Source organism: Saimiri boliviensis, chromosome 7 (genome assembly GCF_048565385.1).
Source record: "Saimiri boliviensis isolate mSaiBol1 chromosome 7, mSaiBol1.pri, whole genome shotgun sequence".
Lineage (NCBI taxonomy): Eukaryota > Metazoa > Chordata > Mammalia > Primates > Cebidae > Saimiri > Saimiri boliviensis.
In genome coordinates, this window is record NC_133455.1 from 117,591,453 (window position 1) to 117,612,218 (window position 20,766).

The 20,766-nt window shown below is 40.9% G+C and overlaps 1 protein-coding gene across 2 annotated transcripts in view; it reads left to right on the forward strand.

The window, feature by feature from the left end:
* The window catches only part of DUSP16 (dual specificity phosphatase 16), a 96,543-nt gene that overhangs the window by 48,903 nt on the left and 26,874 nt on the right, over positions 1-20,766 (forward strand). For both annotated transcript variants that reach the window (XM_039461586.2, XM_039461588.2), the window contains exon 4: positions 18,356-18,519. In XM_039461586.2, coding sequence (XP_039317520.2) covers positions 18,356-18,519 — 164 coding nt within the window. The remainder of the gene's footprint in view (positions 1-18,355; positions 18,520-20,766) is intronic.

Here is a 20,766-nt window from a genome sequence, read left to right on the forward strand (position 1 = left end):
TCCTGCAAGGCCTAGCCCTTCTTAAGTTTTCAGTAAATATTTTGATATTAGCTTATCTGAAGAGTTTATACTGTTTATATTTCCTATAATTTATTAGTTTAGAATATAAGTGTGTTAAGCAGTGATGAAGTCTGAAAGTAGAGAAAACTTCAGATTGTTTTGAACTAAATGATTTGGAAGGTGTATTTATTCTGATAAAGCAAACACAGCTATGCTGGGAAAATATCTAATATGAAACTTTCTTGATCTATATAAGTAGATGTAAAGATGACATTAAAATCTGATAAAAATGCTGCCATAGTTCAACAATGCTGATTTTTTTGTCCTTAAATATTGATATTTGATAAAGCGCTTATAACCCTAGAAATCTAGCTCCACTCATAGGAAGATACAAGTCCTTGAATTTATGTTAATTGAGAACAGTCAGAATAATTATTGTATTTTTAAAAATGTAAATGTAAATTGATTGCTCTATTTAGTCATTAGTGAATCACCTACTTACCAAGTCAAACCAAACCATAACATGTTTCACTCCCAGTGATTAAAGGGTTTAATATCAGTAGCAGCTGGGTGTGGTGGTGCACCCCTGTATTTCCAGCTACCCGGGAAGCTGAGGTGGGAAGATTGCTTGAGCCCAGGAGTTTGAGGTTACAGTGAGGTGTGATTGCAACACTGCACCACAGCCTGGGTGACAGAGCCCGTCTCTTAAAAAAAAAAGAAAAGAAAAGAAAAAAATTATCATTAGCAATCTCATCTTAAAAAAGATCACATGAGGCCGGGCGCGGTGGCTCAAGCCTGTAATCCCAGCACTTTGGGAGGCCGAGGCGGGTGGATCACGAGGTCGAGAGATCGAGACCATCCTGGTCAACATGGTGAAACCCCGTCTCTACTAAAAATACAAAAAACTAGCTGGGCGTGGTGGCGCGTGCCTGTAATCCCAGCTACTCAGGAAGCTGAGGCAGGAGAATTGCCTGAACCCAGGAGGCGGAGTTTGCGGTGAGCCGAGATCGCGCCATTGCACTCCAGCCTGGGTAACAAGAGCGAAACTCCGTCTCAAAAAAAAAAAAAGATCACATGTGGATGCCTTAAAAAGTTCTCCATTACTGGCCAGGTGTGGTGGCTCAGGCCTGTAATCCCAGCACTTTGGGAGGCCAAGGTGGGTGGATTACCTGAGGTCAGGAGCTCGAGACCAGCCTGGTCAACACGGCAAAACCCCACTCTACTAAAAATACAAAAATTAAGCATGCATCTGTAGTCCCGGCTACTGAGGAGGCTGAGGCAGGAGAATTGCTTGAACCCAGGAGGCAGAGGTTGCAGTGAGCCAAGATTGTGCCACTGCATGCCAGCCTAGGTGACAGAGTGAGATTCTGTCTCAAAAAAAAAAAAAGTTCTCTATTACTGTTAGTGGGTAGGTAATGGCAAACCATTGTTCCGCCCCCCCCTTTTTTTTTTTTCCAATTTTGAAGTCAGTTATTGAATAAGTACAATTTAAAGACCTGCGTATCTTCCCTGCAATCTTCTGCTCTTTTCTGATCCTTTCTCTTTGGTTGATATCTAAAGTTTAACAGTAACCTTAAGAGTAATTCTTAAATCTTGAAATTAAAACTTAAGAATTCATATTGGCCAGGCTTGGTGGCTCATGCCTGTAATCCCAGCACTTTGGGAGGCCGAGGCGGGTGGATCCCAAGGTCAGGAGTTCAAGACCAGCCTGGCCAAGATGGTGAAACACCATCTCTACAAAAAATACAAAAAATTAGCAGGGCATGGTGGTACACGCCTATAATCCCAGCTACTCAGGAGGCTGAGGCAGAGAATTGCTTGAATTTGGGAGGCGGAGGTTGCAGGGAGCAGAGATCGCACCACTGCATTCCAGCTTGGGCAACAGAGCAAAACTCTGTCTCAAAAAAAAGAATTCATATTGGCCAGTTGCAATGGCTCATGCCTATAATCCCAGCACTTTGGGAAGCCGAGGCAGGCAGATCACCCAAGGTCAGAAGTTCAAGGCCAGTCTTACCAACATGGAGAAACCCTGTCTCTACTGACAATACAAAATTAGCCAGGCGTGGTGATGCACGTCTGTAATCCCAGCTACCCAGAAGACTGAGGCAGGAGAATCACTTGAACCCGGGAGGCAGATGTTGGGGTGAGTTGAGATTTCACCATTGCACTCCACCCTGGGCAATAAGAGCAAAACTCCATCTCAAAAAAAAGAAAGAACTCATATTAATAGAGTAACAAAATGGGTGTAACATAAACATATCATAAAAATGATTTTATAACCTAGAATGGGAAAAATGCTATAACTCCTATTTGGCTAAAAAATTCCTGGATTTCTAATAATTTGAAAAGAATCTAATTCTATTGAGAATATTTCAGAAAAGTTTATGTAATTAAGTATATTAAATAGACTTGTAGGAAAATATTGACAGAATAAATTATATATATTTTTAAAGTCCTTTGTCTCTGATAAACTATATTTTGAACTTGTAATAAAAAGTCATAAATGCAGAGAAGACCAACTTCATGGAAGCAGTAGATAATCTGGGTGTAGAAATTACACAAAGTGCCAGGCAGGGTGGCTCATGCCTGTAATCCCAACACTTTAGGAGGCTGAGGCAGGAGAATCACTTGAGTTTAGGAGTTTGAGACCTGACTAGCCAACAGAGACAGACCTCATCTCTACTAAAAATTTAAAAAATTAGCCAGGTGTGGTGGTACCATACCTGTAGTCCCAGCTACTTGGGAGGATCACTGGACATCAGGAGTTTGAGGCTTCAGTGAGTCATGATTGCGCCACTGCACTCCAGCCTTAGTGACAGAGCAAGACCCTGTCTCCAAAAATAAAAAAATAAAGAAATTACACAAGGTAGAGGTAGAGAGAAGTAGTGTCATATTCTGTGCCATGCACCGGGCCTGTCCTTGTTATTTCACCCTACAGGTGAAAGATTTTTAAGATTGAGGGCAAGGGGAGAGATGGGGATTGGGAGAATCCAATAAAGGAACCATTTTCAAGGGTTGGTAAACCCTTCATGTTACTGCTAAACCTTAGATATCAACCAAAGAAAAAGCATCAGAAAAAAGCAGGAGGGAAGGAAAACTAGGTCCTAGTGGTGAAGGTATGATCTGAACACAGGACCTGTATCTGCATCTGCAGAAGGTTTCAGGGTCTTCTGGTCAACTCAGTGCCATGCCCATACCCATTTCCTAGGTGATCTAACATCTACATTAAGGAAATCCCTTTAAGCTGTAAAGAACAATGGACTAGAGAGCTGTAGCCTGTGTGTGTGTGTGTGTGTGTGTGTGTGTGTGTGTGTGTCTGTCTGTCTGTCTGTCTGTCTCCTCCTTATGGTGACTTTGGATAAGTCATTTAACCTGAGTTATCTTGTATTTTTTCAGCTCTTAAAAAGAGGGAATAACGCTTACCTTATTGTAAGGATTGTATTAGATAATGCATGTGAAATCTCTGTGTCAATAGTCTAAAAAAAATCCTTTAAAAAAAGAAACTTACTAGTGTGAGTTCCAAAACAAAATAACCAGTTGCCAACATTGACTTATTGAGCAACTGTTTTGGTGTTTTCAACAACCTACAGAAAACTAGCTCTCTGAAAAATAAACTTGTTTATTGGCTTTTACTTATTCACTATGTATTACTTCATTCTTCTTGTCTATTTCTAAGCATGCCAGATTAGAAGTAAATATATGTGAAAAAAGGGAAAACTATTGAATTTGGGCTTCTGTTTTATGCTGACATATGGAAAAGAGAGTAAGTGGGTTAATTTGGTAGAAATAAAGATCAACCTGCATGTGAAAAATGCCGTTCTGTGTCCTTCTCTTTCCCCAATTATGGCCTGAGTAAAAGCAAAAGGGCGCTACCAGGTTTATTAATTCCACAGCACTCCCTCTGTCCTGTGATGCAGCACAGGACAACCGTACAGACTCGGGGAGAAAACCATAAATGAACCACAGACTTCAGTCCTTTCATTTACAAATGAGGAAAGCAACAGAGCCGCTGAGTGACTCTCCCAGCTCTCATTGCCCAAAGCTCACATCCACAAGTAATTCCAGTCTTCTGGAATTTTGTCAGGAGGCTAGATTGGGAATCAAGGGTGCCCATTTCAGATCAGGCTTATTCTGAAAGCCTCTTTTTGTAATAGCTCTTTCTCAGCCTTTTGGAGAATTTCAGTCGTATTCTTCATACTTTATGGAATATAGCAATCTATAAAAATATACTGTATGTAACATTTTTTAAAGCAGTAATTATGTAACCCAGAAGAGGTCATCAAGTAAAAGTCTACTCTGTTTTATGCTGATCTATAGCTGTGAATAAGGATAGAAGATACCATTTATTAAGAACAGAGCAAAAGTCTTCGATTAATGTTTGCTATGGTTAAAGGCCAAATACTCATTTCTTTGTTTTGAGTTAAGCTACTATTTTGTTAGACCTAAAAGTGGGGAAAAAAAAAAATGTATTAGACTCTTTACACATATTCAGTGTAACAAGAATCTAGATTCAGGTAACAGTTCCGTGTAATAAATGTATAGTTTTGATTTAATGGAATTGATTACTGTCCCTTCCTCATGGAAGTATAATAGAACCTGATTTTATTGGTTACAGATTTTGTTCTTTGTGCTATTATCATCAATTCTGTTCTCTAATTTGGTGTTTCTTCTCCTTTGTGTGGAGAAGGGAAATCTTCAGTAATTCCATTTCAAATCCTGTAGGCATTTGGTAAATGAGATTGAAATTAATGGATTTCAGTAAAAGTATACTAATTATTAAGGAACTGACTGCTCTTGTGTCTAAAAAGCTACAGTGACTGAGAGTCACTGAAAACAGATGTTGTATACACAGATACACACACAATGGAATATTCAGCCTTAAAAAAGAAGGAAATCCTACCATTTTGCAACAATATGGGTGGACCTGGAGGAAATTATGCTAATTGAAATAAGCCAGACATAGAAAGACAAGTACTGCATGGTATCACTTACATGTGGATCTAAAAGAGTCAAACTCACAAAAACAGTAGAATGGTGGTTACCAGGGGCTGGAGGGCTGGGTAAATGAGGAGATTCTGGTTAAAGAATACAGACTTTCAGTTATACGATGAGTAAGTTCTAGAGACCTAATGTACAGCACAGTGACTATGCTTAACGATAAACACATCGTATACTTCAAATTTGCTGAAAGAGTAGATCTTAAGTGTTCTCACCACAACAAAAAGAACGTTGCTGTGTGAGGCAAGATAGTCATTTCAAGTCTATGTGTATATCACACTGTCATGCTGTATGCCTTAGATAATTTTTGTTAATCATATTTCAGTAAAGTTGGGGGAAAAGGTTGCTGTTTGCTCACTGGCTGCTGGGTATTGCTGGCTCTGTTTCTGAGTCTTAGTTGGCATGAGTTCATCTAAATTGGATCATCTTTTCTCTGATTGCTACCTGCCATTGTGGAAAGTCAGTTCATGTCCCTTCCCAGCTACTAGTGACTAAGACATATGCCTGAGACTGTCTTTTGAAAAAAAACAGACTAGAGAGCCAACTAAAGATTAAAGATAGTCCTTTAGTTCCCCATCCCGATATTGTACCCAAGCCAAACAAAAGCACCCCAGATGACAACAGTAACATCAGTCTTCCCTTGCCCCAGTTGTGGCAGCTGTGTGGTCTAGAGAAACACCAGGTCCAGCATATTCTTCAGCCCTTTCACTCACACAGCTTCTCAGTGTTTGATGGGTGGTTTCATGGTTGTGCCTTGGACTGGGCTCTCCGGGGTAAGGATACTGGAAAAGCAAAAGTCTTGCTCTTGTCCTTCAGAATCTAGTGGTTAATTTGGGGAAATGCGCCTAAAGTGGATGAAACAAAGAGAAGTATATGATCATCTGCTAAAATGTATGATACAGTGATAAGGGATGATTCAGTATAGTCTGCAGAAGTTAAGGAAGACTTGATTAGGGCACAGGAATTTTAATCAAACCTTAAAAGATGAGTAAGATTTAGGTGGGGAGGGTTCTTTGCATTCTGAGGGGGAAAGAGAACATGACTGAAAATGTCAGGAATGAACATAGATTTGGATGGGTAATGAGGAGACCAGAGTGGATTTTTTGTGAAAGAGAGAAATGGGAATTGAGAGGACATCAGATCAAATTATGTAAGCTCTTTAAATCAGGAGGAGGAATTTGTACTTTAAGATGATGGGTGTTGTGAGCTACTAGAGATTTGGCTGCCACACCTGTCACCTCTTAGTCACCAGACCTTTCTTCCAACCTCTTGAATCTGTCTGGTTTTCTGCCCTTCTGCTACCATGAAGTCAAGCGAACGTCATTCCTCCCCCCAGATCGCTCCAGGAGCCTTTTAACTGGTCTGTTCCCATGCTCTGTCTTGCCTCCTTCCAATCCACTGCTCACACTGCAGCCAAAGTTATATTTTTATTTTGTATTTTTAAACTAATTCAGATTACATCACTTCCCAGTTTCATCAGTGCTCTTAAAATACAAAATTTTAAACTGATTCACAAGGCCCTGCAGTGGCTGGCTTCTGCCTCCCTCGCTAACTTCATCCAGTGTCACTTTAAGTTCTCAGTTGTTGTTTTGCCTCAGCTCCTTAGGCATCCTCTCTATCACTCTAAACCTACAACATCATGCACCCTGGGTCTTCACAGAGGCTCTCTCTTTTGCCCTGGCCGCTCTCTGCTATTTACCTAGGTGTTTCCTGCTAGATTCTACGTGGTTGTCAAGACTTCCCTAGCTACCAGGCAAAGTTGGTTTCCCTACACCTTTGCCCACCTACCATAATTAGTTAATTATTCATCTAATTAGTTGGTTGAAGTTTATCCCATAAAACCATCAACTCCAGAGAAGGCACTCTGTTTTGGTCACTACTGTTCCATTACCTAGCACTATGTCAAGCTCATAGCAGGTGCTATTTAATGTTTTTTGAACTTATATGTGAAATGCAGTTATCCCTTTCTTCCTCACTGCTTTATGAGGTTGTCAAACTGTGTAGTTGGCCAAAGAGAATGTAAACAGAATAAAATACACAGAAGTAGTCTTATGGGAGAGCCTGTTGCTAGATGGATTAGAAAGCTTTGCACTTCACATAGAAAGCCTGAGAAGTGAGCTGTATATTCATGGACAGTTGACAAGTTAGTCGGATTTTATTCTTGAGTCATTCTCCAGATACTAGACTTGTATTCCTTTTTCCTCTTGACTCATCAAGTTTCCCCTATTGATAATCTCTTTTCATTATGTATTTTGATGATGATTATAGACATATCCAGCAGCCACACCATCCTTGTCTGGGGTGTAATCATAGTTGGTGTCTCACTGGTTTCCTATGGGATGTGCCCTGATTCTCTGAGCCATGGAGGTGTATTATGGGACTCTCTACACCATTATGGAGTCCTGCACCATTTGGTAGCATCAGAAAAAATTTTCTTTCCCTTTCATGTAAAGTCCTGTGGATATGGCAGAATCATAGTAAGGATTCAATGTTGGCTCTTGTATAACCAGAGTGGCACTTACCAATTTTATCTTTTTTCTTGTAGTAGAAGAAAGAATGTTTTTTTTTTCTTGCCCTGTGCCTCCCCAGTCGCCCTGAGAGTCTTCTGGGGCATTGTGGTCTAGGAATAGGAAGCAGAGTTTGTGCCCCCACCCACACCAGTATAGCTTCTGGCTTTGAATGAATCAGGAAATCCTTCGGAACACCAAAAATATATAAGACTTATGTCCATCAACAGCTATTCATTGTAACAAGGAAGGATTCAATAAACATTTATTGAATTCTGCTTATGTGCCAGGCACTATGCTAAATGCTGAGGCGATTACAAAGGAGTACAAGACATAATTCTTATTCATAAGCAGCTCACAATAGCTGGAGAAGTAAGACAGGTCACAACACACACACAATCGTTTCACAGTTACTAGGCCCATGGTAAATTTCAAATGATTGGTATAAATTTTATAGAGCCTCTAAGCTGGCAAAACCACGTCTAGATATGCAGGTCAAGGAGATTTTTTTTTTTTTTTTTTTTTTTGAGACGGAGTTTCGCTCTTGTTAACCCAGGCTGGAGTGCAATGGCACGATCTCGGCTCACCGCAACCTCCGCCTCCTGGGTTCAGGCAATTCTCCTGCCTCAGCCTCCTGAGTAGCTGGGATTACAGGCACACGCCACCATGCCCAGCTAATTTTTTGTATTTTTAGTAGAGACAGGGTTTCACCATGTTGACCAGGCTGGTCTCGATCTCTTGACCTCGTGATCCACCCGCCTCGGCCTCCCAAAGTGCTGGGATTACAGGCTTGAGCCACCGCGCCTGGCCTTTTTTTTTTTAATGCAACAGAATTAGGGAAGATAATATCATGAAACTTTTGTCTTACTGATGAGTATGTATAGGTTTTTAGAGGGTTTGGGTGCAAAATGTATTTTGTGGATTTTGGGAACATACTGCTGTAGAAGAGGTATAACTTGTGCTTGTCTGTGGCTTAGAAGGAAATGTAAAATGGATTGGAAAGATTGAACTTTCAGAGGCTTAAAGGTGGGAAAGCACAGATGTGTTAGGAAAACAGTAAGGAGACTAATTTGTCTGGTGCATGTAGAGTGGCGGTAGAGGAAATTAGCCTGGAAGTTGGATTGGATTGGGATTAGATTATGAAGGATTTTTTTTTTTTTTTCTCAAGAGACAGGATCAGCTGGGCGTGGTGGCTCATGCGGGTAATCCCAGCACTTTGAGAGGCCAAGGCAGGTGGATCACCTGAGCTCAGGAGTTTGAGACCACCCTGGCCAACATGGTGAAACACAAAAATTAGCTGGATGTGGTGGTGGGCGCCTGTAATCCCAGCTGTTGGGGAGGTGGAAGCAGGAGAATTGCTTGATCCTGGGAGGCAGAGGTTGCAGTGAACTATGGTCACGCCATTATGGTCTAGCTTGGGCAACAGGAACAAAACTCCATCTCAAAAAAAAACCAAGAGACAGGATCTTGCCCTTTTGCCCAGGCTGGAGTACAGTGGTGTGACCATAGCCCACTGCAGCACCTCCTGGGCTCAAGGAATCCTCCTGTCTTAGCCTCCCAGTAGTGAGGACTGCATGTGCATGCTGCCATGCTCCATAATTATTTTTATTTTTTGTAGAGACAGGGTCTCACTATGATGCCCAGGTTGGTCTCAAACTCCTGGGGGCTCAAGGGATCCTCCCACCTTGGCCTCCCAAAGCACCTGGATTGTGGGAGTGAGCCACCACGCCCGGCCAGATTATGGAGCATCTTGATTGTCTGGCTAAGAATGTTGGATTTTATTCTGTGGGTACTGTATTTGAAAGTTTAAAAATAAATTCTTTATTTTAGAATGCTTAACCTAATAGCAGAGTGGAATTGAGGTAGAAAAAACAGTAAGTGGGTCAGAGAAGGCTGTTACTGAATTCATGTGAGCCTGAAGTGTGAAGACTAGGGTGGTGTAAATAGACAGGAAGGCAGCGATGGAGGAGAATCAGTGTGTCAGGTGCTGGCTAAGTGCTGCCCAGGGGCCTGCAGCAACGGTGCTGAGGTGAATAGGGGCACCGAAGGAAAGAGACAGGGGTTTGGGCTTTGAGTTTACTTTTAAATTGTCAGTAGGTCTTTCCAGTGGAAATGACCAGAGAGGGTTGAGAATGTTAGATTGATGTTTGGGACGTGAAGCCCAAAAGGACAAACTGGGAAATCTTTGGTTTTCAGTTTAAAATGAGCAGATGTGGCTGGACATGTTGGCTCACACCTGTAATCCCAGGACTCTGAGAGGCTAAGGTGGGCAGATTGCTTGAGCTCAGGAGTTTGCACGAGACCAGCCTGGCAACATGGCAAGACTCCATCTTTACCAAAAATACATTTTAAAAAAATCTGGGCATGGTGGTGTGCACCTGTGGTCCTAGCTACTCAAGAGGATCGCTTGAGCCCCAGTGGCTGGAGGTTGCGGTGAGCCAAGATCGCACCACTTGGCCAAGGCGCAGTGGCTCACGCCTGTGATACCAGCACTCTGGGAGGCCAAGGCAGGGGATTACGAAGTCAAGAGATCGAGACCATCCTGGCCAACATGGTGAAACCCTGTCTTTACTAAAAATACAAAAATTAGCTGAGTAGTAAGTGCCTGTAGTCCCAGTTAACTGGGAGCCGAGATTGCACCACTGCACTCCAGCCTGGCAACAGAGTGAGACTCCATCTCAAAAAAAAAAAAAAAAAAAAAAGAAAAGAAAAAAGAAATTGTACCACTGTACTCCAGCTTGAGTGAAAGAGGGAGAAAAAAGAAAATGAGCAAATGTGATTTCCTTAATAACCCTCTCTTTCTGTGCTGATGGAAGTAGAGTTCTTCTAACTCCTTCCTTCTCAGGAACTTCCAGGATACTGTTGCCTTGGCTGTTCTCTTTCCTATTTTAAGGTCACCAGGGACTAGACAGGATTGTCTCTGTGACTTTGGCTCTCCTACTTACAGAGCTTGTTAACTTTATTCAGCCACGTGGTAGATTCTGGCTTTCTTCTTTTTGATTGGTTATTCTGGTTACATTCTTTAGAACAATCTTTGTTTGTTTCAGGGTGTTTGTTTTAAGAGTACTATTTTCTGGGCATAGTTATGTATTGCCAATTTAAAAGATCAGCAAAATTGTTATCACTTTAAATCTTCTGAGAACTCTTCCTTCTAGAATAACAAACACATCTGGATGTTGCCGATTGAGTTGATTTAGATATTATATTGTTATAATAAGATCTGGATATTCTGAGTCATAAGAAATTATGAGTTGCATAATTTTACTGTTTAGTGATTTGTGTGCTCGTGCTTTGAAAATGTTTCATTCATTTGTTGTATATGTCATAACTACCAAAATTAGATAGAATTTCCCATTTCCCAGCTGTGTCATGTGATAGAGTTGTTTAATATAGGATGAGCTTTTATGGAGGCATCTTTTATATGAGAAGTTTTGTGAGCTGTAAGCTACTTGTCAACCTTCCTGAAAGGTCTCCACAGAAATGCATATCTATCCACTCTCCTCTTGGTCTGTGCTCCAGTAGATTGGGGGTGGATGGAATAAGAGCTTAAAATTAATGCTTTAGATCGTTTGGGATTTTTCTCTGTAGTGCAGCTCATTGGAGAGTTGGCTATGTGGAAAAGAGATGGAATGCTGCTAATGTTGTGGAAAATAGGCCACACTCTCTACCTTCCTAGAAATAATTTACCAAAGCTGTGTGGCTTGGCTTATCCAGATCAAAATATCTACATTGAAAATTAGTTGCATATTTTGTTTGCTTTCTTTAGGGGTATGAAATTATGTTGCTTTTCTTTTTCTTTTCTTCAACTAGTTTCAACTCTCCATGTTTACTGTCTGCTGATCCTGGAATAATTTTAACCATACTTTAGTCTGTTTTTGAGTGTCTGGAGAACAAAGTTGCCTAAATCAGACGTGTCAGACTAAGGCATAACAGAATTACTCTTAAGAGCAATTAAAGTACTTTACTGCGAAATAAACATTTTCAGTATTTTCCATTTTGGATGTGAGAGTTGTCGCCTGTGTGTGATAGTAAAGCAACAGATTTTCTTTCCAGTATGGAGAGAAGAGAGAACTGTCCTCTGCAGGTGCAGGTGTACTGTAGTTTTTCACACGTTTTCTAAAATAAGCAAATGAAAGGATTGTGTTTATGTTACAAAAAGGGAGTTTTGTTTTACCAAGGTATTACACTACATGAGAACTACAAAAGAATTTAACTGCATAGTTCAAAACCTGTGAAACCGTATGAACTATATGCAGATGATTTAAAATACAAAAGTTAAATTTGCATATAACTTTTTAGAAAAATGCCCTCTATAAAGTAGACTTTTGTATCAATGTTATTTCTTTGTATAACCATGGAATCCATTCACAATATAGGGTGGGAGGGCAATTCTCTTTGATTCTGCCTTCCTTGAAGGCAGCTCTGTCAATTGATAAATCTCTAGTGACTTGCTCCCTGTTTGTCTGAAGGGGTGGAAAGGTCCTCCGCTCTCCCTCCAGGAAACCATCTTTAAAGTCATGGAATTGCCATTTCTCTCTAGTTTAGCGAAAAGGATAGGGACCTGTTTTTAGAACTTTGGCCTTAAAAACATTTTAAGAATATCACTAAGCCACAATAAAGTGCTACTTTTGTTCATTTTGTAAATATACTTTCATTTTAAGAAAATACTGTGATGTATAACCGATTGCATGGGTGAGAGGGAAGAGAAAAGAGTGACTAATGGGAATTGTTTAGTAGAGTTGTACATGTATTTTATTTTACTTGGCAGATTTTTTCCTCCCAAAATGGAATGGTGATTCACATATACTTTGACAGAAAATCATATTTATGATTGGAATTGTGCAGGAGGCGATTTTAAGGAAAATGTTTTCATGGCTGAATTAGGACAAGGTGTTATCTAAATCAGGAATGCCTTCGAAGTGATACCAAATGTTTTATCTGTTTAAAGTAGTATCTGTGTTTTTTATTTGTAAACATGCATTCTTTTGGTTGGATTTATGGAAGACTAACAAACCAGAAATATGGGTTTTAGCATTGCGGTCTGGCTGCCTGTGAGGCCAAGATGCTTTTCTGCCTGCAGGGACTGTCCATCCCCGTTTCTCAGCAGGCTGGAAGTGTCTATTTGTCTTCCTGTCTCTTAGCATAGATACTTCCAGGTAGGGAGACACAGTCATTCTTAGGTTCAGGTCCGTGTTAGGGAAAAACATGTAAGTTACTATGACTCTGTTTTCTGCATTCCCAGATGATAAACAGCATAAAATTAGGAATAGCAGAAACTTGGCAAGATTGGACAGTGAGTCAGGTCTTCAGATGACTTTTTAAAATCTGCAAAAATGTTTTCAAGAAGCTTTTCAGCTTTTCGGTACTGCTTTTCACAGTAAATAGCAGATTTACTGTGAACTGATGTTACATCTTGTAATGAAATCTAGCTTGGAGCCCATGGGACAACAAAGTTATGTCAAAGACAGATAAGAGGACACTTCACTTTGTGTCTCCATCAGCCATTTAGAGCAGAAAGTTTGCATAAATGAACTTTTCTTCTGAAGTAGATCTTGGTTGTAAGAGAACTTATGAAAGGAGGAGGGACATTTCAACATGTTTCAAAACTGAGTTGCTGGTGAGGCCGCAGACAGTTTTCAGAGGTTCAAGGGAAATCGGGCAGTGTCTCATCTGTTGTTAATTAATGAAATGAAACTGGAGTCACTAGAGTGCAGCAGTGAATGAAAGGTCAGTGAATGGAAAAAACTGTCAATGAAGGAGGATGTCAGCAGAGTGGAACATTGTCATAGATAAAGATCAGGGAAAATGTACTCTGGCTGAGGTAGTGTTTTCTGGAAGTGACTGGGAGCCACAGTTTGGGACATTTCAAGCCAAACTGAGCACTAAATGAATGTTCTGATTGCAGCTAAATCTGCTAAATTTTTAAAAATATTTGTTTGCATTTGTTCTAGAGATCAGTTGAAAAGATTTGTGAAAAACAAGCTTCTTTTTGTTTTGTAATGTGTTTTACAATGTAGTGTTGTTGTTTCGTTTAGCTCTTTTGTTTTGAGGCTGAATAATGGTTTCTTTCTCTCTCTTATTTCTGTTCTCTGTCTTAGAATTTTCTAGAGTCACACTTACTTTTGAGGTTCACCAAAGGTAAAGTGATCTAGGATCACTGTACTAATTAATGATGGAGCTGGACCTTGAACAGCCTGGCTAATGGCTCAGTTTATGATAATTGCAGAATTGAATCTCCTCTGAAAGTTGTCCTGTGGCGGGTAACCTGAAAGCCAAGACATAGCCTCAGCTTTACTACCAACTTGTAAATGGTGGTCATGAACAAACCAGTGACCATATTTGCTTTTCACCTAGTTCATCTGTAAACTTTGTTATTGGTGTCATGTTAAATTGCCTTTAAAGAGATTCTCCTTTCTCTGGTCTTGTCAGATCTTCTTTCTTCTCCCTCATTGAAGCTTTTGAGCGATATAGCTTTGGGAAAGCAAAGCTCTTCCATCACTTTGGGAGAGGGCCATGGGCTTTTTATTCTGATCACAGCTGGGGAGGCCGGGACCCCATGAATATCATCAACAAGGCTGTCCCTGCATTCAAGGGAGAGTCGAAGCTAATTCTGTAGGATTTGCAAAAGTAGACTTAAAACCTGGCTCTTGTAATTAATATATTACGTGATTCTGAGCCTTTATTACGTGAGTCAGCCTATATGATATGATTCTGAGCCTTATCTGTAAATGGGAATAGTAATAACACCTACATAACACCTACCTCATAGCAGAGTTGTAAGAGTACGTAAATACCTATAGAGTGCTTAGGGTGATGTCAGTCACACAATAAATGTTCAGTACGTTTTATGAGTACATAAGGTTAAAATGGAATTCAAGTGGCATTTCCTGGGATTCTCTGGTTTCTCTTTGAGAACATTTACTGGAATATTGTTTTGTTGTATGTATGTATGTCAGTATGTATTCTTTTGAGACAGGGTCTCGCTTTGTCACCCAGGCTGGAGTGCAGTGGTGCGATCACAGCTCACTGCATCCTCAACCTCCTAGGCTCAAGCAGTCCTCCCATCTCAGCCTCCCAAGTAGCTGGAACTACAGGAATACACCACCACACCTGGCTAATTTTTGCATTTTTTGGTAGAGATGGGGCTTTTTTCATGTTTCCCAGGTCGTTTTGTTGGATTTAAATGACAAGCATTCCATGAACTATTTTAGAACCAGAAGAGAAAAAAATATGAAAACAGTTCTTTAGAGAAACACCAGAACTGGCAGGGCACAGTGGCTCATGCCTGTAATCCCAGCAGAGGCCAAGGTGGGCAGATCACTTGAGCCTAGGAATTCAAGACCAGCCTTGGCAACAGAGGGAGACCCTGCCTCTACAAAAAATACAAAAATTAGCTAGGTGTGGTGGTGCTCACCTGTAGCCCTGGCTACTCGGGAGGCTGAGTGGGAGGATCACTTGAGCCTGGGAGACAAAGGTTGCAGTGAGCCGAAATTGTGCCATTCCAGCCTAGGCAACAGAGTGAGACCCTGTCTCAAAAAAAAAAAAAAAGAAACACCAGAACTACATGTTAACAGACGTTAAAATTTAACATCATACAATTAAATTATAATTAAAATAGTGCTTGTCAGTTGTTAGGTTGGGTAGGTGTAAGAAAAGGAAAGAATGATGAGAATCTTTAACATTTATAACTACCTTGGGGGAAAAAACTCACTTTAAATAATGACTGTATTATTCAATTAGAGAGACTGAAAAGAAACTAAACACGAATAGAAACAAAAGCATAAATTCTAAACAGTGGGTACTCATATACCAATATTGGCTGATCCCCTTCTCTTTGAGACTGTCTGTGGGTTATACTTGTAGATGTAGGAGTTCTTATTGACTCCATTTCAGTAGTTGCTTTCACCCCAGTGTAGCATTTCATAAGTGTGAATTCCACTAGCTATTGATATATTTTAGGGGGGATTCCATGGTCAGGTAAGTTTGGGGAAACTTACTAGACTTCAATAAATTAAACCAGTTTCTTTGAAGATGCTTTTCAGAGCTTTTAATATGTTAATATATGCTGTGACTTTCAGGGAGCTAGGATATGCAATATTTCTCTTGCTTTTTGGACCACTATCCTGTCTGTCAGCCCCTTGCTGGTTGCTAGTGCTTTGGGCACACTGGGAAATGTAACCTTACCAGGCATTCCTTTTTCTACTTGGGTCTCAGATGAATCCTAAGGAGGTGTAGCTAAGCAATCAGCTGCAGATCAAAGGCGGAGGAAGGCCTCACAGATGGTGGTAGGTCCTGAGTGTCTGATCACTGTAACAAAAAAACAACCACTGCTACTTCTTGAGTGCTTTACTTTATGCCAGGCGCAAAATAGTTGTGATATATTAACTAATTCCTAATTCTCTCAATAACTCTGTGAGATAGGTGTGATCATTATCCTTATTTTATAGATGAGGAAGCTAAGAGTTGGAGGGCTTAAGTAGCTTGACGGATCAGACACCTAGAAAGTGGTAAAGCCAGGACAGGAACTCCCCGTACAAGGCTTGTGCTCTTACTTTCTCTGCTGTATGATCATGGGGCTTGCCCACATGTGTATGCTGTATGTACTTCTACGTGTGCATGCATGGGGCGGCGTGAGGGTGGTATTCTTGGACTAGAGAACAACATGGAACTGTGAAATAACAGTGAGTTTTGTGTGGCTGGAGGTCATAATTGGAAATGGTAAGAAATGAAACCATGAAACTATAAGGTATAGATCCTGAGGGCCTATGCCACAAAGGAATTTGTGATTTCTAGAATGGATCCATGGATTCAGCCCATCAGGCTACCCTAAGAACTTCAGTAAGTGGAAGAACTTTCACTGCTTGTGTGTTAAAAAATATATAGACAGACACTTAGTTGGAGGCCAGGCCACTCTTTTACATTCTGCAGGTGATATAGTTGTCAACTGCATACCATTCTAACTTGTGGCATTGAGGACCCTACACGGAGCCCAAGTGGAGACAGGCGTCTGGCTGAATTATGCCTGAGTTGAGCAAGGCAAAATGAAAGATGACTTCCTCTCAACTTCCTGCACTTCTAGCAGTTTTGAAGTGGGGGAAAGTCTAATACAATGTAACTCAAGGAGATAAAGATAAATACTTCAGTGAGATTTCAGGGTCTTGTTCAAGGCTCAGTTAAAAAGGTACTATCTTCTAATAACACTTAACATGTTATTTGTTGTTGTTTTTTGTTTTTGAGACAGAGTCTAGCTCTATCGCCCAGGCTAGAGTGGAGTGTGGTGCCATGTCAGCTCACTGCAACCTCCACCTTCCGGGTTCAAGCAATTCTCCTGCCTCAGCCTACCAAGGAGCTGGGATTACAGGTGTCCACCACCACACCTGGCTAATTTTTGTATTTTTAGTAGAGATGGGGCTTCACCACGTTAGCCAGGCTGGTCTCAAACTCCTGACTTCGGGTAATCTACCCGCCTTGGCCTCCCAAAATGCTGGGATTACAGGTGTGAGCCGTCAAGCTGGGCCTTGTTTTTTAATTTAATATTAAAAATATATGAGTATCTCCTGTCAAACAAATCTCCTTGGTTCGGACTTAGTGGAAAATGAGGGTTCAAATCACAAGGCATTTATCTGAAAATTTATCAGAATCTGTTTGGTTCCTGTGTTTGGGTTTGGATAACAAGGAATGTTTAGGTTGGAAAGCAAATACCTTACTCATTTTTTCTTTTCCCAGAGGGAGTGAAAGCACCTCCTTTGGCTATATAGATTTCAGTCCCTTGAGTGTGGCAAGACTGTGACTTAGTGAAGGTCATGGAGCAGATCATTATAAGGACAGGACTAGAAAAAAAATGAATTCTTCTAATTCTGAGTCCAGTCATCTTGCCACAAAGCCTTCCTGAACCCTAAGCAATTAGTCTGTCAGCACTTCTTTTTTTTTTTTTTTTTTTTTTTTTTTTTTGAGACGGAGTTTCGCTCGTTACCCAGGCTGGAGTGCAATGGCACGATCTCGGCTCACTGCAACCTCCGCCTCCTGGGTTCAGGCAATTCTCCTGCCTCAGCCTCCTGAGTAGCTGGGATTACAGGCATGCGCCACCACGCCCAGCTAATTTTTTGTATTTTTAGTAGAGACGGGGTTTCACCATGTTGACCAGGATGGTCTCGATCTCTCGACCTCGTGATCCACCCGTCTCGGCCTCCCAAAGTGCTGGGATTCCAGGCTTGAGCCACCGTGCCCGGCCAGCACTTCTTTATAGTACTTGCTGAGATGAACAGGAGCTCTCCACACATCAGTGGTAATTATAGAGACCTTGACTAACTGCCGAGGGAATCCCAAGGTGGGAGTATGTTTATGGTACCTTTGCAATAAAAAAAATTTGTATGGTAGAAAGATTTAAAGCTGATTGTAGAAAGAATGTTTAACTTAATTTTATTTCGAAGAAGTTGCATTCAGACTCAGTTCTCATTTCTTATATCCCCATTTTGTTTCTGTGAATTATTGGCTTGGTTACTTGCTACTAACTTTAAATCTTCTTTATGTTCCACAAAACATTTGCATCGGGAGTGGGGAGCAAATGTTGTAGGGTATGTGAAGATGAAGAGAATGTCTGAGACAGGAGTCATTTTAAGTGCCTTTAGGACTTGCCTATCTCCATGGTGGCCTTATAAGCCAAGCATAGTGCTGGATTATGCTTCAGTCTTAGCATTAGAAGCTGTAGCCAGGAATAGGTATGCAGTGACATCCACTTGGATCCATGGGTTCAATTTTTGTTTTAAAACATTAGCTGAGCGGTTCACAGAACGCTGGTTTTTACTTGTGCGTGGCATAATTTTACATAATTTTATAATATTTATTCTTAGGTGGGTTTGCTGAGTTCTCTCGTTGTTTCCCTGGCCTCTGTGAAGGAAAATCCACTCTAGTCCCTTCCTGCATTTCTCAGCCTTGCTTACCTGTTGCCAACATTGGGCCAACCCGAATTCTTCCCAATCTTTATCTTGGCTGCCAGCGAGATGTCCTCAACAAGGTGGGTGCTTTGAAAATATCCTTCATTGCCTGGTTTATATTGTTAGCTGGAGGAAGCAGCAGTTGTCCATTATGTCATTGAAACACACCCCAATCTCTGAAAGGAAGTGCTATGCTATTCTCAGTGTGTTCCCCAGGTAACAGTTGCATCATCTCTTGGAGTGTTAATTTGTTTGATGTTACTTTTTGCCACAAACCTAAACTGTTTTCATGTTTGCTTGTTCTTAACAGGTCAAGAGACCTGAAATAGGACACAGTTTTTCAGAAGTTTAGCCTTATATTCTTAGGGTATCAATCTATTATAGTAATTGGACACACTCAGAAAGGCTAAGACTGCCTGGGTTATCACACATTTAGAAATGTATTTATTTATTGCAACACATTAGAAAGGGATGCAGGTTGGGCTTGGATTGAGGAAGGTCCTCATGACAGCTGCCTGGGGCCTACGGAGAGGTGTTAAAAAGATGGTGAGGATGAAGGCTGAAACTGCCACTGCCAGTCTCCCTGGGCTAAAGCTCGTTGGAAAAAGAAGAGGGAAGAGCATGGATTCTTGCTGAAAAAGACACAGGCCCTACTGAACAAAGCGGGCCCTAATGGAGGAACACATTGGATTGAGTTAGGCCTTTGTATATAATGGTACAAGCAGAACAGCAATAGAACTATAATCTGACTCCACAGCGTCTATGCTCTTAATTAGTAATGCTACAAAATAGTGCTCTCACTGCTGGAAAAAGTTATTTTTGTCTAAAATCTCTTAATTTACATCACCACGAATTGAAAAAGCAGTCAAAGATCTTAGCTATTGGTGATCCTGTACAAAGGGAAATACCCCTTAACATTTTCTCCTTGAGTAACTAGGAGAATTGGGCTGATTGTAAAATAATCTTCCAGACTGGCTTTCTTTAGCACATGGAAGGCAAGGCTTTCTAGAACGAAGAAAAATGCCCTATTACTGGGTCACTGGGTAGCAATAAGGCCTTCTTTTTTTTTTCTTTTGTGTTTTTGAAACTGCTGCCTCTTCAAAATTTCACCTCAACATTGCGTTGTTAATATGTCTGCTTTTGCTGTGAGATGTGCCAATTTGAGATTTAATAGTTCATGCTTGTACCGAGCTTTTCTGGTGGGGTCACAATGCCTTTGAGCATGTAATTATTAATTCTTGTTAGCGATAAGCAGGCTATGTTACAGAAAGCAAAATTAATTTCTTAAAGTCACATGCATTCCTGGGGGAAAGCTGGAGATGGTTTATTTAATCCTCAGATCAGAAAGTAAAATTCCTAGTTAAGAATCCTGTTTACTCCTGGTAAACCTTAACCAGCAAGTCAGCAGGTCATTCCATAAGTAATTGTGTTACAGATCATTTTTGTTACTTTTGACAGTGAATTAAATGACACATTCATTTGCTATATGCCTTTTTCAGATTTAACAAATATGTTAGTTAAAAAAAAGTGAGAGCATTTAAACTGGAATTTAGAGTTGAAGATGGGAAAAGGAGTTTTCTCTTTTTAACTCTGGCTTCTAAACATATTCAGCGCTAATCAGGATATGTAGGTAGATGCATTGAGAGGAAATGTCTGTGGCAGGGAGAATGGGTCTGTGAAGTTTATAGGACAACAGCTTGGGCAAGGAGTTGTTACAGAAGGCTTGTCAGGAAGCACTCTTAAAAGAGTCTATTAAGCACCCTTACTAGACTTTAATTCTTATTCTGCGAGGATGGTGAGAAATAAGAATAAACTGGTAGGCTAGATACCTTTGAAAGCAGTGAATGTAAATTTATATTTGTGGCTCACACACTTTGGAATCCTAGCATCTTGGAAGGCTGAGGTGGGCAGATCACTTGAGCTCAGGAGTTTGAGAACAGCCTGAGGAACATGGCAAAACAGTGTCTCTACAAAAAGTACAAAAATTAGCCAGTTTTTATGGCCTGAGCCTGTAGTTCCATGTACTTGGGAGGCTGAGATGGGAGGATCGCTTGAGATTGGGAGGTGGAGGCTGCAGTGAGCTTGCCACTGCCCTCCAGCCTAGGCAACAGAGTAAGGCTCTCCAGAGAGAGAGGGAGGAGGGGAGAGAAGAAAGAGAGAGAGAGAGAGAGAGAGGGAGGGAGGGAGGGAGGGAGGAGGAGGAGGAGGAGGAGAGGAAGGGAGGGAGGGAGGAAGGAGAGGGAGGGGTGTGTATGTTTGAAAAGGGTGGGTATGTTTGACCTCTAGGTTCATTGTCAACGAGAGCCTTAGTGCTGAAGGGGATTTCA